Source organism: Bactrocera neohumeralis, unplaced genomic scaffold, assembly GCF_024586455.1.
Source record: "Bactrocera neohumeralis isolate Rockhampton unplaced genomic scaffold, APGP_CSIRO_Bneo_wtdbg2-racon-allhic-juicebox.fasta_v2 cluster09, whole genome shotgun sequence".
NCBI lineage: Eukaryota > Metazoa > Arthropoda > Insecta > Diptera > Tephritidae > Bactrocera > Bactrocera neohumeralis.
In genome coordinates, this window is record NW_026089622.1 from 16,831,834 (window position 1) to 16,850,150 (window position 18,317).

At 38.0% G+C, this 18,317-nt stretch overlaps 1 protein-coding gene across 1 annotated transcript; it reads right to left on the minus strand.

Moving 5' to 3' along the window:
* Positions 1-7,514: 7,514 nt before the first annotated feature.
* On the minus strand, positions 7,515-11,283 carry LOC126764637 (tigger transposable element-derived protein 6-like). The gene is made up of 3 exons (XM_050482299.1): positions 10,912-11,283; positions 10,613-10,813; positions 7,515-7,604 (listed from the first exon to the last, which is right to left on the minus strand). Exons 1-3 carry the CDS (start codon positions 11,281-11,283, stop codon positions 7,515-7,517), a joined length of 663 nt encoding a protein of 220 aa, XP_050338256.1.
* Positions 11,284-18,317: the final 7,034 nt, after the last annotated feature.

The following is an 18,317-nucleotide window of genomic DNA, read 5'->3' on the forward strand; positions in this document are numbered from 1 at the left end:
ATTCGGTGAACTATGTCAATGTCGTCATATATCTCGTACAGCTCATCGGTCCATCGAATGCGATATTCGCCGTGGCCAACGCGCAAAGGACCATAAATCTTTCGCAGAACTTTTCTCTCCAAAACTCGCAACGTCGACTCATCAGTTGTTGACATCGTCCAAGCCTCTGCACCGTATAGCAGGACGGGAATTATGAGTGACTTATAGAGTTTGGTTTTTGTTTGTCTAGAGAGGACTTTGCTTCTCAATTGCCTACTCAGTCCGAAGTAGCACCTGTTTGCAAGAGTTACCTTGCGCTGGATTTCTACTTTCTGATGTTTACGCTGGTTCCAAGATAGACGAAATTATTTACGACTTCAAAGTTATGACTGCCAACAGTGACGTGAGTGCCAAGTCGCGAGTGCGACGACTGTTTGGTTGATGACAGGAGATATTTCATCTTGCCATCGTTCACTGCCAGACCCATTTGTTTTGCTTCCTTGTCCAGTCTGGAGAAAGCAGAACTAACGGCGCGGGTGAAAAGGCCCGTCATCGGCATACGCCAGCAGCTGTACACTCTTATAAAAGATGGTACCTTCTCTATTAAGTTCTGCGGCTCGAACTATTTTCTCCAGAAGCAGGTTGAAAAAGTCACACGATAGGGAATCGCCTTGTCTGAAACCTCGTTTGGTATCGAGCGGCTCGGAGAGGTCCTTCCCGATTCTGACGGAGCTTTTGGTGTTGCTCAACGTCAGCTTACACAGCCGTATTAGTTTTGCGGGGATACCAAATTCAGACATCGCGGCATAAGGGCAGCTCCTTTTCGTGCTGTCGAAATCAGCTTTGAAATCGACGAAGAGGGGGTGTGTGTCGATTCTTCTTTCACGGGTCTTTTCCAAGATGTGGCGCATGGTGAATATCTGGTCAGTTGTTGATTTTTCAGGTCTGAAGCCAAACAGATAAAGTCCAATCAGTTTGTTGGCGGTGGCCTTTAAGTTTTCACACAATATGCTAGATAGAACCTTATATGCGATGTTGAGAAGGCTTATTCCACGGTAGTTGGCGTAGATTGTGGGGTCTTCTTTCTTGTGGATTGAGCAGAGAAACACTAAAATTTCAATCATTGGGCATGTTTTCGTCCGACCATATTCTATAAAGAACTTGTTCTTCGTCAGCGTGTTTGAATAGCTCGACCGGCAATCCATCGGCCTGCGCCGCTTTGTCGTTCTTCAGACGGGTAATTGCTATTCGAACTTCTTCATAGTGGGGCAATGGAGCGTCTGCTCCATCGTCATCGAGTGGGGAATCGGGTTCTCCTTTTCCTGGTGTTGTGCGTTCACTGCTATTCAGCAGGCTGGAGAAGTGTTCCCTCAAGCATGCTCTGGGCATCAGTGACTAGATCACCTTTGGGGGTTCTACAAGAGTATGCTCCGGTCTTGAAACCTTCTGTAAGCCGCCGCATTTTTTCGTAGAATTTTCGAGCATTACCCCTGTCGGCCAGCTTATCAAGCTCTTCGTACTCACGCATTTCGGCCTCTTCCTTCTTCTGTCTACAAATGCGTCTCGCTTCCCTCTTTAACCTTCGGTATCTATCCCATGCCGCACGTGTAGTGGTCGATCGTAACGTTGCGAAGTAGGCAGCCTGTTTTCTCTCCGCTGCGACACGGCACTCCTCGTCGTACCAGCTGTTCTTTTGCTCTTTCCGAAAACCAATGGTTTCGGTTGCAGCTGTACGTAAGGAGTTTGAAATGCCGTCCTATAGTTCGCACAGTTCCCTTGTTGACGAGTGCTCTCAGAGAGCAGGAGTGTAAGCCGAGTAGAAAATCGCTCGGCTGTCTGTTGTGATTGCAGCTTCTCGACGTCGAACCTTCCTTGTGTTTGGTGGCGTGCGTTTTTTGCTGCACAGGGGCGGGTGCGAATCTTAGCTGCAACAAGATAGTGGTCCGAGTCGATGTTAGGACCTCGGAGCGCACGCACATCTAAAACACTGGAGACGTGTCTTCCGTCTATCACAACATGATCGATCTGGTGGGTAGTTTTTCGATCCGGTGACAGACAGGTGGCTTGATGAATCTTCTTATGCTGGAATTTAGTACTACAAATAACCATATTTCGGGCCCCGGCGAAGTCGATCAGCCTGAACCCATTTGGGGATGTTTCGTCGTGGAGGCTGAATTTACCGACCGTAGTGCCAAAGATACCTTCTTTACCCACCCTGGCGTTAAAGTCGCCAAGCACGATTTTGACATTGTGGCGGGGGCAGCTCTCATAAGTGCGCTCCAAGCACTCACTAAAAACATCTTTGGTCACATCGTCCTTATCTTCCGTCGGGGCGTGGGCGCAAATCAGCGATATGTTGAAGAACCTCGCTTTGATGCGGATTGTGGCTAGACATTCATTCACCGGAGTGAATGATAGTACTCGGCGACGGAGTCTCTCTCCCACTACGAATCCCACACCAAACTTGGGCTCCTTTATATGGCCACTGTAGTAAATGCCACAAGGACCTACTCGTTTCTGTCCTTGTCCCGTCCATCACATTTCTTGGACGGCGGTGATGTCAGCCTTTATTTTCCCGAGGACATCAACCAGCTGGGCAGCGGCACCTTCCCAATTAAGGGACCGGACGTTCCAGGTGCAAGCCCTAATATCATTGTCCTTATTTCGTTTGCCATGGTCGTCAGCAAAAGGGGGGTTTCTCATCCGAGGGTGTTGGTAGTTTTTCATTGGGGTGAGTTTTTTACGTGGCGGGTCCCAAACCCAGCGCACAACCCTATGGGGATGTTTCGCCTTCTCAGGCGATACTTGATCAAAGACCGGAAGTCATGAGCTGCTTGAGTCATATGTAAAAGAATCGTTTCTAGCCACTCCCAAGTGAATGGCGATCAGAAAACTTTCCTCACTTGCGTGAACTTCTACACATGACTCCATCCTCCATTTTTTTATCCATTTAGTTCACAAAATTCACAGAAAAACACGCTCTTCCGATTTCATTCAAATAACGCGGATATTTAAAGTCAACCGATAATTTATAAATATTTATATTAGATGTAAAAAGGCTAATTTTTGAGATAGAGGCACACAATTATCAGGAAAGCATTATCTTCAAATTTCATATACCACAGATTAACTGATATTTTCGGTAAATAGTTATCACATGGCACTTGACATGTGATGACATGTTCAACATAATCAGATGGAAATTAGATTTGTAATATATGGGACGTAGGAATGGTTGTAGTGCTATTTTATCCCTTTTAGCACTATACATAGGAATGTCAGTATAATGTTATATAGTATATCGAATTTGGTTGAAATTGATCAAGTAAGTCCCGGGGAATGTGATTACACCTAAAGGCTACGATACCACTCTTATAGACCAATTTTGATAACGGCTCCTACAAAGCATTTTGATATGTATGTATATCGCCTTTAGTACTTTTCAACATTACTTTTATATGGCGAGTGGACGTGGTTATAAATCCATTTAATCCCTTTTCATACTGTAAGTTTTTAGTTTATTTAGCTTAAAATTACCCGAGAGATATGCACTTAAAAGCGTGCGGGACCACATGTTATTTTTCAAAGTTTTTCGAACCGTTCAAATACGTTTCTTATGCGATTAATAGCTAAAACTTTTCCATAAAAACCTTTTCTAAAGCACTTGTAGTTTTGCAGTATGAAAAGTGTGAAACTTTTGAAATTTTCGAAAAATCGATTTTATTTTATTACATTATGGGATAGTATATACTGTTCTCACAAATCTCTCAAATTTAGAAATCGAAATTCGAATTCTTAAGGTCGCAGCGTTTCTTGTGGAAAGGAAACAGAGTAGGAAACGGAGCGCCTCTTTAGACCCGTTTTTCTTAGAATGAATGTTTTGCAAAAATTTCCAAAAAAAACTCTCGATAGCACTATACAGACTTTCCTACAGATTAATAACCTTTTTGTAATTTTTGTTTTAGATCAAAATTCCGGCCGCAAATCAAACAAATTATTTTGTATGATTGTATTTATTTATAAAAAAAACTGGCCCGACTACTTAATTTCAACACTAAAAAAATCGCGAAAATCAGCGATTTTTCAGAGAGTTACACTGAGACGATCCTTTAACCCTTAGTAATTCAACCACGCCCCTTCCCTTCTTCTTTTCGACCAAGGGTCTGTCGTAAATTATGTTTCTTTAACTATTGTTATCTTGTTTTTTGTTTCCAATGGGTTTCAACCTACTATGAATTTCTATCATTTTTGATAATTTGCAAAGTTTTAGCACTAGTCTATATGTGTGCATATATTTCTATGTTTTCGAAATAATAGCAGTGGCTTGTGAAAATTATAACAATGTTGGTTTTACACTTAAATTTTAATTATAGAAATATTGCCACTCTGCGCTTAAATTGTTTTTTGATACAGTTATCACATTCCTGAAGTTCCGTTAACTTTTATTCTACGTATTTGCTTTTTGTTGTGATTTAAAATAGCAGTGCAAACGAAATAATCACAATGTATTAAAGAATTTGATTGAAATGCAAAAATTTTAATTAAAGTTAATTCAAACAACAGTTCATTAGTGAACAGATCGCTCTTTAAATTTTAAAATATATTTAAAAAAAAATAAAAAATAAAGATTTGCTCGGATATTCTGCCAAAATGATTGCGAATGCAAAAAATGGAAACAAAATCCCGAAACAAGGGGACGAAAAGAAGCTCTTTCGCGGACACAGTTGTGGAAAGTTGTGACTTTGACCCGAGAAAATCCATTTCATACCTAAAAAAAAAATGAAAGATGAGTTAAACCTTAGCGTCACTGTTTCAACAATAAAAAAAAAGAGTTGATAGTAGCTAAACTCTATGGCAGGAGCCCAAGAAAGGTGCCATTACTTAAACACCGACATGTGCCGGCCAGAGTTCAAGAGAGCACCTGAATGGGTCAGTCGAAAAATGGCGCAACATATTGTAGTCCGATGATACAAAAATTGTTTTATTTGGTTCCCGAAGACGCCGACAGTATGTACGAAGGTCAGTAAAAGCATCATGTGATCCTAAATATGTCTCACGGACGGTAAAACATGGAGGTGCCAAAATCATTGTTATGGCGGTGCTTCTCTTACCATGGTACAGGTCCGTTATTTTGGATTAAGGAAACATGGATGCCAAGTTGGACGTTGAAATAATGGAGTCGACTATGCTAGCACATGCTGAATGGAAAATGCCGCTGAAATGGGTCTATCAACAAGATAACAACCCCAAACATACCAGCAGGTTGGGAAAAAATTGGTTTGCTCTGAATGGAGTTGAGATTATGGGTTGGCGGGCTCAGTCACCAAAACCTTAATCATTGAGCAGAGGTCAAAAGAAAGTGTACACATTTTTCCTATATATTTCACTCATTATTTGAATACAAAAAACTTTTAATTTGTTCAAATCAATTACCTTTTATACGTGACTAAATATTGTTCTTACAAAAAATTAACAGCCATCGAAAAAAATTCTACAAAAACACAAACAAAACCAAATATACCTGTACTAAGTATTTCAGGCGTCTAAAAAAGGGCGCAGCTTAAGAAAAACTAAAAAATTCAAAAACTAATACTTTCCTTTGCACTGCTTCCGACCTCTTTGATATTGATTCCACTAAATTGGAATGTTGTAAAATGCACTTCAGAGAATTCTTACTGGTTATACTCCTTTTCATATGCCGGTCCAAATGTTCCTCCAGATGCTCAATGGGGTTCAGGTCCGAGGATTGTGGGGAGTGATCTAGCGGTTTTTTCTTCGGCAACCGGCACAGAGACCATTAGCATGCAGTGCTCGCCTGATCGTGCTGGCACTAACGTTAAGTCCGGAGGTAATTGACACTTCTTCAGACATTTTGACGGCACTGACAGTTGGATCTATCTTTGCAGCTCTCACAACTGATCGTATTTCCGTATTAGTTAGTCGCTTTCGCCTACCCGAACGTGCTCGATCTTCTAATGTGCTAAACTTTTTTTGCTTAACAATAATTTTTTTAATCGTATTATATCTTCTTCCAATTATAGAAGCAATTTCACGTTTCCTTCTTTCTTAAAATTTATTACTAATTTTCTTACATTAACTGAAGTTTGCTTACCCATTATCAAATTGATATAATCGCGGCTAATTTCCAAATGCAAATAATATTATATCCGTACAAAGATATTAAATAACATTCGAATGAAGCAGTTGTAAAGAAACAACTATTGATAACGGTAATTTTTTTTGGGTAAAATGAATAAGCAAGGCATATTACCGTAATTGTACACTTTGATTTGATGCGTGAAATACTCAGTTTATTTGGTGTTGTAGACCCTTTCCAGATTGCTGTTAATTTCTTGTAAGAACAATATTTAGTTATGTGTATATAAATGGTAATTGATTTGAAAAAATTCAAATTTTTTGTACTAAAATACAGAGTAAAATGTATAGAAAAAAGGTGTAACGCTCACAGTATATCGTCACCTAATATGCAAAATAACGTAAGTATCATAAAAAAATTCAAAATTAAGTTTTTTATTGATTACGATTCCCACATCGTATTACATATCGTCACCTAAACTGCAAAATAACGTAGGATCAAACCTTTCGAAAATGAGTGTTTCATTGACTACGGTCCACTACTTCAAATTACATACATATAAGTACATATGTATGTCCAACATTTTTAGGTTCTGCTATCAGATATAACCCTGTTTCAACCAATATTTACATTTTGTTTCACTCATCCATTTTATAACGTGTTTTATTCTTTCCCTTGTAAATTTCTGAGAATGTTGTTACGTTATTTTGCATTTTAGGTGACGATATGTATTACAAATTTAAATCTTCTGCAATCAGAAATACTCAAGTTATATTAAAAGTTCAAAATAACGTATCAACAAGTGCTTGATTTCGTTAAAAAAAAATAACGTATCATCACTCATGTAAAATAACAAAGTATTTCTTCTTTTTTTTTAAGAAGTTGGCTTTGATTTATTGTTTATGCTTACTTTTATTGTTTGTGTGCAGTGTGCTTTGGTTTGGTTAGGTTAAATTGCTAATCAAAGATCGAATGTGGACTACTGTATGTAGTCATTTGTAAGGCCATAGAAAAGAAGAACTTTTGTGTTCGAACAATAAATTAGTAAAACGCTTAGTAGCCAATACAAATTTCCACAGGCGTTTAATTTCAATTCCCGTCAGCTCGCAGGGATGTCTGAAGGTATGCGCTCTCAAGCGCTTCAGTGTAGATCTCCCAAATGCGAGATAGTCAAAAAGAAAGTGTTAAGTTGTTTCCACCACATTTTCTTCCATACAGTTTCTGCAGAAGGCGTCTAGATCTCTTGCGATTGATCTTGGGCCAAAAGGCTTTTGCACCAGCTCATGTAACAATGGTGGCCAAGCGTTGTCCACGCTTCTGCGAGGCCCAGCTGTTCAGTGGTAGAACACAAGAGGAGCTGTCCCTTTCTAAGGATAGCGGTTTTAGGGTACCTTTCTTTCCTAGCCTATCAGCTTTACAATTGCCTGCGATTCCGAGGTTAGGCACTCTTGGCTAGTATCGCCGATATTCTATCTGAGTGGGTGGTCAGCATTACTTCTACTGCAACCTTCATGGCTACACCCTCGGCCTGGAAGACACTGAAATAGTCAGAAAGTCTGAAACTGGTGTTGATAGAGAGCTCCTGAGAGTAGACCCCTACTTCCCCACAAGTTTTGACCCATCCGTGAAGAAGCTTACTGCCCTTCTCCTCTAACGGCTTCTTCCTACCCATAACTCCCTCGCCGGTATATGGGAGCCGCCACAGTTCGGTTTAGCGACTCCATGATCCAAATGATCCGGTATGAAGTAAAAGTGAGTGAGGATTTCCGAGTGTTCAGACCCATGTTCTTTTAGGAGTGCAATAGCCTAGGAGGATGGAGTCATGTGTAGAATTTCACGCAAGTGAGGAAAGCTCTCTGATCGCCATTCACTTGGGAGTGGCCAGAAACGATTCTTTTACATATGGCTCAAGCAGCTCACGCCTTCGGTTTTTTGACCGAGTATTCTCTGGGCGCTTGAAGGCGAGCTAAAGAGAGAAGGCGAAACATCCCCTCCACAGGGTTGTGCGAAGGTTTTGGGACCCACCACGTAAAAAACAGTACCAATGAAAAAGAACAAAAAGCCTCGGAAGAGAGACCCCCCTTTTAAAGACGACCATGGAAATTAATTAAGGACTACGAATTAAGGGCATGCACCTGAAATTTCCGGTCCGTTAATTGGGAAGATGCCGCTGCCATGTTGGTAATGTCCTCGCTAGAGTGATGGCTGACATCACCGCCGTCCAAGAAATACGATTTACTACAGTGGCCATATAAAGGAGCGCACTTTTGGTCTGGGATTTGTGGTAGGAGAGAGACTCCGTCTCCGAGTACTATCATTCACCCCGATGGATGAACGTCTAGCCATAATCCGCATCAAAGTAAAGTTCTTCAACATATCGCTTATCTGCGCCCAGAAGGCGAACCTGATTCCCGATCGATGACGATGGAGCAGACGTTCCATTGCCCGACCATGGAAAATTTTGATTTTGCACATCAGCTTCTTTGTAAAATATGGTTGAACGAAAACATGCCCAACTATTGGAATTTAAGTGTGCTCTGCCCAATTTACAAAAAAGAAGACTTAACAATCTGCGCCAACTACCGTGAGATAAGCCTCCTCAACATCGCGTATAAGGTTCTATCCAGCGTATTGTGTTAAAGAATAATGCTCACCTACAACAAACTGATTGGACCTTATCAGTGTGGCTTTAGACCTGGAAAATCAACAATCGACCAGATATTCACCATGCGCCAAATTTTGGAAAATACTCGTGAAAGGAGAATCGCAGCACGAAAAGGAGCTGCCTTTATGCCGCGATGTCTGCATTTGGTATCCCCGCAAAACTGTGTAAACTTACATTGAGCAAGACCAAAAGCTCCGCCAGGATCGGGAAAGACTTCTCCGAGCCGTTCGATACCAAACGAGGTTTCAGACAAGGCCACACCTACTTTTTCTAAATTTTTTCCAAAGGTGCGCCTGGTTGCAGCGATCCCCTGTACCAAATTACACCTTTATATTTTAATTTAGTAATTAGTTATAGCACTTTATAAGTTTTAGAGTTAATGGCGATTTGTGGGCGTGGCAGTGATCCGATTGCGCCCATCTACGAAATCAAACTTTGTTTTGTATTAAGAAACCAAGTCATCATCAAGATTTGTAACTTTTACTAAAGTTACAGCTTGCCCGGACGGACAGAACAGTCACCCGGGTTTCAACTTTTCTCGTCACTTTGATCATTTATATATACATAAGTATATAACTCTATATCTATCTCGATTAGTTTAAGGTGATTCGTACAACCGTTAGCTTAACAAAACTATAATACTCTGTAATAACTGGTTGCAAGAGTATAAAAAACATGAAATATGAAAAACTTGTAACTGTTTTTATTTAAAATTAAACAAAAAATATTAATATTAAAATTTTGTTTATTTATTTTATTTTTATACAAATTTAGACTGATCAGACGTTATTTTCTTTCAGAAATGAAAACTCAAAATAACGTAAGACACTTGCTTTAATTTTTTATCTAGAATATACTTATAGTTTCATTTTAATTTAGATTTGAAAATTTTGTTTCAATATCTCAAGTGGTTTTCTTTTTTTGATTTTGCATTTCAGGTGAATATATGTATATGTAACATATGTAATTATTTTCAGGATATCCATTGTGGCATACGTTGGCATATTATCATATTATCATTATGATTAATATGAATTGCGCTTTGTGGTACATAAATTCAAGAGCAATTAAGACGGCATCAATAGCTTTAGCACACAGCTTTCAAAAGGTAAATTTATTAAGTTTTGTATATTGATAAACTTTTTTGGAATAAGATGAGTATTTCGTTGATAAAATGAGTATTAGCAAGAAAAACAAAAAACCTAGTGAAAACCGTAAAGCCCAAGGTGATCATAAAAGAAAATACATTAGCATCGACCCACATTCATTAGCATGAAAACCATACAGCTAAAAATGGTAAACCGAAGTATAAACCGCGGCCTCAACTTATTATGATTTCAAATACAGTAAATCCCGCTTAAGTGCCACACCTAACGATGTCAGGTGTTTGTGGCACTTAAGCGGGAGTGGCATTTAAAAGAAACCCGCTTAAGTGCCATATGGTACTTACGAAGATTTCGTTTATGAACTTTTCTAAAAAGCTGCATAGATATATTTTTGATTAAATCTATTTTATTGATTATAATTTACAAAAATTAATAAAAAAAAGAACGAAAAAGAAAACAATTTAACAAAGAGACCTTTCTTGAGATCAAAGCTTTTAAAATTAAATTATTAATTCAAGTTTACATATGGGTAGGTACATACATTTTATGTACTTATCTTCTTATTTATATGTAATAAAGTAGTTTCGCTTCAATTTAAAAAAAGAAATCAGTAATTTTTTTCTGACGAAGATTTTGAAATTTCTTTTTGAAAAGCTTTTCTTCCAAAGTTTCAATTTCTTCGGCGTCAATATTGTTGTAATCTACAAACTTCTTAATAAGGCTAAGAGCACTTAAAGTTTCAGCAAAGGAAGGCGGGTCAGTTACGGCATCAACTGCAGATTCTTCTGATGATTCAACATCAGCCTCATTTAATACATCTTTTACTATTTTCTCATCAGTAAGAACACCAAAGCAATCAATGTCACTGTCGCACGCAACGTATTCATCAAAGTTATGTATTTCAATAGGGACATCTACTATTTCCTCGATAGGGTCGAACGAAATATCTTCTACTTGAAACCCGGCCTACAAAACGAAATTCAAGAATTTTAAATTATGTACATACATACCTGCAATATTTTGCTTTTCATAGTTCAAACATAATGATTAAGAGCTAAACTTACTTTTTGAAAGCAATTTCTTATGGTATCGCTTTTAACAAGCCACCACGCCCGTTTAATAAAATTAAGGGCATCAAGTATTGAAATCGATGTTATAAATTGTTTAATTGACAAGCCGTTCTCTATGGCAAGTATTTGTTTTCGAACCATTATTTGTCTGAAATAAACTTTAAAGCAGTGTATTATCCCTTGGTCGAGAGGCTGCAACAGTGATGTCGTGTTTGGTGGCAAAAATGTAATCTTTACATTCTCAACATTCAAACCATCAACTTTATGGCAGGCTGCGTTGTCAACTATTAATAACACCTTTCGCTTTTGTTTTCCCATTTCATTGTCGAATTCCTTCATTATCATTGACCACAAAGATCCAGTCATCCAAGCTTTGTTCTGGGAATAGTAAGGCAGTGGCACAACTTTTCCATTAAAACACCTCGGGTTTTTCGACATTCCAATTGCAAAAACTTTTTTGAAGGTTCCATCTGAATTACCTAAAAATAACAGAGTCAGGCGGGCCTTTTGTGCCTTACCGCCCACCGCCTTGTCTCCTCCTTTACACAACGTTCCGCTTGGAAGAGCCTTGTAAAAAAGACCGCTTTCATCCGCATTAAATATATCGCCTGGCTCGTAGTCCTTTATTAAGGTATTTAAAACTTCATTGCGGTAGTTTTCCGCCGCCGTAGTATCAGCATCTGCTGCCTCGCCTTGAATTTTTTTAAATTTAATATTTTCACGTCGCTGCCAACGCCACATCCAACCAGCAGTTGGCTCAAAGTCGCAGCCCATTTTAAGTGCGAATTCCTTTGCCTTTTGTGCAATTTGAGCTCCACAAATTGTCGCATTCAATGATCGCATCTGGTTGAACCATTTTGATAAAGCCTCCTCTACTTTATCGCATGTACCAAAACGCAATCGTTTGCGTTTTAAATTAGTTTTCGAGGCAGCCGCCTCAATTTCTTCGCGCTTCCTCCATATTCGATGGATGGTTGAAATGTCCACCTTGAACTTTTTTGCCACATCAGCCTTCGGCCTTCCTTCGTGTTCAATCAAATTTATTGCTTCCAACTTTTGTTTTATAGTCAAAGCAGTTACTATTTTGCGCGTTTTACCAGGCATTTTTCTGTATTTTTCAAACTTACAACGATGCAAATGACAAAAGCGAAAATTTTTGACATATAGATAGCGAAGATCGATTAATACAAATGCTCAATAAGAAAAGCACTTATCCATATTGCCATATTTTAAGATTTTACAAGAATATTTTTCGATTTTATAATTTTAAATTTAAAGTGGCACTTAAGAGGGGAAAACTTAAACCAAATTTTTTAATAAACCACGAAATTTAGTGGCCGCTAAGCGGGATTGGCACTTAACTGAGTGGTACTTAAACGGGGAAATTTCTATAAATTTTTTCAAAAAAATGTTCGAAGCAGTAAAATACAGGTACTTAAGCGTGGAGGCACTTAAGCGGGATTTACTGTATCTCTAATTATCAAAAACTAAATAACCTCATTAAAGATAATACCAAAAGTTCATTTGTCTTAAAACTGTTAAATGACTTCATTCATAAAGTATGCGTTACATTAAGTGATGACTATAGACCGGTGACAAAAATGTTGTATGCGTCGGAAGCATCATGGTACTCCTTTGAAGGCAAACAAATGCGCCCACATCATTCTTGTACAGGGCCGGATCCACGGGGGGTGGAACTACGGGAGAATTCAACCAGAAGTTAAAAGTTATACATTATTTCCAGTGAGCCACAAAAATCTTTAAAAAATTAGCAATCACCATATTGATTTTATGCTATAAATAATTGTTGAAATATATAGTATATCAAAAATAAAATATATTTCTCAAATCAAGTACAAAATTATAGAGTCTTCGGCAGACTATAGCGATATTAAAGAATTACTGAAAAAATGTGGTTTTAATATAAAATCAGTAGAAAATATTTCTAGCAGAAATAAAGTCCCACAACCAATGTTCAAAGTAGAATTAATGCCAACTTCTAATCAACTAACGAAAAATAATACACATTCAATTTAAAATTTAAAATATCTGCTTCATCGAAAAATTACCGTTGAGGAACCTCAATGTACCAACTGCCAAGATGGTTCCATGGTAAAAAAAATACTTTGATTGAGTAATTCTATTCGGACTTTTTGTACATTATTGAGCATACTTTTTATAATGTGGGGTAATTTTTTCATGCCGAAATGTTGAAGCATAAGACGCCAACAGAGCTTTCAGTCAGAAACTCATCTTACGAATAAGAACAATTTCCTTATACCGGAATTTAGACTTTATCTTGCACACCATCCAGATGGAAAGACACACACGTTCTCTTATTTTCGTTGGGATAACTGACATATTGGCCGATATATGTGGTACAAAGACAGCCAGAAGTTCGAAAACCTTTATAATAAACATATATATGGGAGCTAAAAGAAGTATTGGTCAGATTCGACTAATTTTTGACTTCCAGACTGATTGCCAGAGAAAAATTATCTCTGCATTTCAATTATATGTCTCAAACATTGGTCAATATTTTCGGTCGAAAGTCAACTATAGATACTAGGGTTAACGTATACGGTATAGAGTCTTAAAAAGGTTTGATTGGTTTTGAACAATTTTTGGTCAAAAGGTGCCCAAATTTTATTACGTTATAATTACTATTTCTTAGTTTGCGTACTGGTTGTTGGCGTGGTTGTTTTCCGATTATGCCTATTTTCACATTGTATCATAATAGTGTTAGAAAAATTATACGCACAAAATTTAGTCGAAATCCAATTCACACCAGCTCTCATAAAGCCTTCTCCTACCATCTCGGACGTAAAATTTAATGTCTCTGGCGTAATTAGTTATGGATTTATTGCGCTTTTAGTAGTTTTGAACAGTACCGTTATATGGAGAGTGAGCGGGGCTATCTTCCCAATTCAGTTTTTTCGAGATTAACAAATTTGGTTGTTGCAGCTTTAGTGGTTTAAGAGATATTTACATTAAATATAATAGAGGGCGTGTTCACGCCCACTTTTTCAAAATTGTTTACACCTCTTACTATTGGCATCCCCTCTGCCAAATAAAAATTTTATTTCTTGATTAAATGCTTAGTTATGGCACTTTATATGTTTTCGGTTAATGGCTTTTGTGCACCGGGCAGTGGTCCGATTGCGCCCATCTACGAGCTCGAAATATTTTTTGTACCAACGAACCTGCACGTCAAGTTTTATCAAGATAACTAAATTTTTACTCAAGTTACAGCTTGCACGGAAGGACGGACAGACAGTCACCCGGATTTCAACTTTTCTCGTCATTCTGATCATTTGTATACATATAACCCGATATCTATCTCGATTTGTTTTAGGTGATACTTACAACCGTAAGGAGAAAAAAACTATAATACTCTGTAGTAACTGGTTGCAAGAGTATAAAAAGGAATCCTTCACTGTAAGGGTGGTGAAAAGAAATTGTCTTAATATGACTGTAAAAATGTCACTAAAATAGTGGCAAGTAGGAATTCTCCTAAGGAATCAGGGAATACAGAAAAGATTTATTTTATATTGAAAGAAACATTCAAAAGTGTTTGCAAATCCAAATGAGGCCTTGCCGTTTAACACTAACATTAGGAGAGTAGATAACGAACCGATTTATTCAGTCATACCCTTACCCGATAGTTTCTTCAGAGTTTTTAAATCAGAAAATTAAAAATTTGCTACGAGATGGAATAATTCGTTCTTCTCGATCACCATATATTAATCTTATATCGGTTGTCGACAAAAAAGGAATGGACGACAACGGGAGAAAGAAGAAGCAGATGGTAGTTGATTTTAGGAAACTGAATGTTAAAATAGTTTCTGAATGATATCCTATTCCAGATACTTCAGTTATTTTAACTAAGATGAGGGATTCGGCATTTTTCACTACACTCGACATAAAGTTCGGTTTGATCCAACCATTCCATTTGAGTAAAACATCTGAATATTGTCACCGACCATCAGCCTTTCACCTTCGCTGACTCGGATAAGAATCCAAACAAAAAATAAAGTGCTGGCGAACATTTTTGGAAGAATTTCTTGTTGCCGATGCATTGTCACACCGCACGTTAGTGCAATAGAGAAAGAAACTCATCTGTTACTATTTTTGCACGGTGCAAAAGCATGTCGAACGAGTGTTTTAGCTCGTTGGCCGGTATGGCCGCCAGAATGCCGGTGCAAGCCTTTTGAATGGCCTCTGGTCTGCATAACGCTTTCCTTTCATCGGTAAATGCATTTTTCCGTAAAGGAAGAAGTCACACGTGAATACAGGGAGTGATTAATGGTTAAAATATGATTTTTGGTCAAATAATCGGTCACAAGTATAGTTCGATGAGACGGTGCATTATCGTGCAACGAACGCCGACTTTCATCTTCGCGATATTGGGACCGAACACGTCAAATACGGCACACCAAACACTTCAAAACTCCAAGCTAGAATACCGCATTAACGTTTTGATCGGGTGGAACAAATTCATAAAAACAATCAGCATTGTCTTCACTTTTTACTTCTCCATGCGCGAGTTTTTGGGTCTCGGCTCGTCCGGTGCTCTGGCGTTTCGTTTCGGTATTACATTATAAACACCACTTTTCGTCATCAGTCACAATTTGGTAAAGGTAGTTTTCGTCCTTTTTGACCTCTTTAATGATGTCCTTCGAATGTTGGATTCTGAGCAATTTTTGATCGTCACTCAATTTGTGCGGAACAAACCTTTCGTAAGCCTAAATGATAGGTCAAAATGCGATAAATCGTTGTTTTGGAGATGTTTAACTCCATTTCCATGAATTTCAATGATTATTTCGTCTGATTTTTGATGAATGATACTTTCGATGGAATTTCCGGTGATCGCGGATTTTGATTGGCAACATGTAGGCAGTCATTTATGTCCTCACGACCACTTTGAAAACGTTGAAACCACTCGTGCATTATGTTACGGGATAGACAATCATCGCCATAAACTTGTTTCTTCAATTGAAACATTTCGGTAAAAGTTTTACCAATTTTAAAACAAAACTTGATGTTGGCTCTCTGTTCGAAGTTAAAACATACTGATACTTAAAACGCAATAATTTCACCTCTAATCAATGAAATGTCATGAAATTCTGACTGGACAGAATCTAACGCAGCAGTCGACATATATCGGGTGATTTTTTAAGAGCTTGATAACTTTTTTAAAAAAAAAAACGCATAAAATTTGCAAAATCTCATCGGTTCTTTATTTGAAACGTTAGATTGGTTCATGACATTTACTTTTTGAAGATAATTTCATTTAAATGTTGACTCATGTGGTTTCAACAAGATGGCGCTACATGCCACACAGCTCGCGATTCTATGGCCATTTTGAGGGAAAACTTCGGAGAACAATTCATCTCAAGAAATGGACCCGTAAGTTGGCCACCAAGATCATGCGATTTAACGCCTTTAGACTATTTTTTGTGGGGCTACGTCAAGTCTAAAGTCTACAGAAATAAGCCAGCAACTATTCCAGCTTTGGAAGAAAACATTTCCGAAGAAATTCGGGCTATTCCGGCCGAAATGCTCGAAAAAGTTGCCCAAAATTGGACTTTCCGAATGGACCACCTAAGACGCAGCCGCGGTCAACATTTAAATGAAATTATCTTCAAAAAGTAAATGTCATGAACCAATCTAACGTTTCAAATAAAGAACCGATGAGATTTTGCAAATTTTATGCGTTTTTTTTTAAAAAAGTTATCAAGCTCTTAAAAAATCACCCGATATATGGCGCCACAAGGGGGCTAGATTCGAAAAGTCCTATTTATTTTGGAATGCAGCTGCTGCATAGTTAATTCATTTGTAAATCAAATAATTCTTGAAGAAGGAAATATCACAGCCAAGAAGACCAGAATTATTTTAAATTCAAGGATAAATTACATTAAAAAAATTCGGGATCTATTAATTGATTGGCGAATACCTTAATCCTGATGCAGTTAATGCCATTTATTGCAGTTTGCCTAATTTTAATTTTTTAAACGAATACTATTTTCCAAATATAAGGAAAAAGTTATAGGAAATTACCGCCAATTGCAAAATTTGTAATGAAGCCAAGTATGAACGACAACCGACTAAACCAGAGTTAGGAAAGACTCCGATATCATACGTCCAGGGGAACGTTAACTTAGATATTTAATTCATTGAAAGACGTAACTTTTTAGCTGTATTGCCAAATTTTCAAAATTCGCCACATTTGCGCAATCATCGTCATTGCCTAGTCTATAACCGCACTACCCAATGCATGTTGTCCGTTTGCTACCATTTTAGGTGCAGCATTAGACGCATAAAGGGCACAGATGACAAAACGGAAGCGGTAGCCAAAATTATGAAAGCGGTCGCGGACGGCCTCGATTTAGAAGGGGGCAGTTGACACATTAGTCTGCTCACTACACCGTTCTTAGAACTACTCCACGCCAGTCAGTAAACGCAGGAATAGTACGCGTTAGAGTTTCTCAACAAACTTGCAAATTCTTCGCTACAACAACTAGTTTATCTTTCAATGCAGCAACAGGGATTCACCTGTTGTCTACACAACAACAATAATCGCTAAATTGGACATAGTTACGCTACATCGACAACAACAACATGTGCAATAGCACCAGTAATGCCAACATTGTATCAACAGTAGGAAGTACTGCTTATAATTTAAAGTTTTAGATCTAGCTTGGATTTTAAATAAAGCGCATAGCGCTCGAACTTCCTGGAATCTATAGTCTTTTAATTATCACATAGTACTGAAAACATAGTATCCACAGTGCTGACGTGTGACACAAGTATACTTACTCGATATAGTATACTTATGCCAAATAAAACGCACTTAACTTTTTATCACACACTCTGTACAATATTTATTAGGTTTATTCAAATAACTGAATATATGTATAATCTACGCAACCTTGTCTGCGAAGATGTTCGAGCAGCAAGCGAAGCGGTGACAATCGGCGATCGTTTGTTCGTTTCTTTCGGCACAGCTCGGCTTTTCTACCAACAACACAATGTTGCCATGCTTATGCTGTTGTTGTTTTTGTAGAACAATGTTTCAATTTTTGGTTGTTGACATATTCAAATAAAAAATCAATTCCGTTGGGATTCGAACCTACGTACCTCCTACGTGCTCATCGTAATTTTTAAAACGCTTACCACTGACACTTGAATTGCATTGTCCTAATTATGGTTTGGTTATGCATGAAAGAAATATACAATGGATCGCCGATTGATACCTCTTTCCTTGCTGCTGCTGCGCATATGTATGTTTGTGTGCTTGTTCATTATTGAAGTTATACTTTTGTCTTTCATTTCTGCGAATTCTCAACTATTTTGCGTATATTTTGGTTGAAATACTCAGCGTTGGCCGTTGAAAAATT

What these genes read in the sequence shown, in the direction of transcription:
- LOC126764637 (XM_050482299.1), bottom strand. Translation starts at nt 11,283, where the DNA reads ATGACTGGATCTTTGTGGTCAATGATAATGAAGGAATTCGACAATGAA. An exon ending in TAAGAAATTGCTTTCAAAAA is followed by an intron (nt 10,814 to 10,911) that starts GTAAGTTTAGCT and finishes TTCGTTTTGTAG; the next exon opens with GCCGGGTTTCAAGTAGAAGA. An exon ending in AAGAATCTGCAGTTGATGCC is followed by an intron (nt 7,605 to 10,612) that starts GTAACTGACCCG and finishes AGTGTCTTCCAG; the next exon opens with GCCGAGGGTGTAGCCATGAA.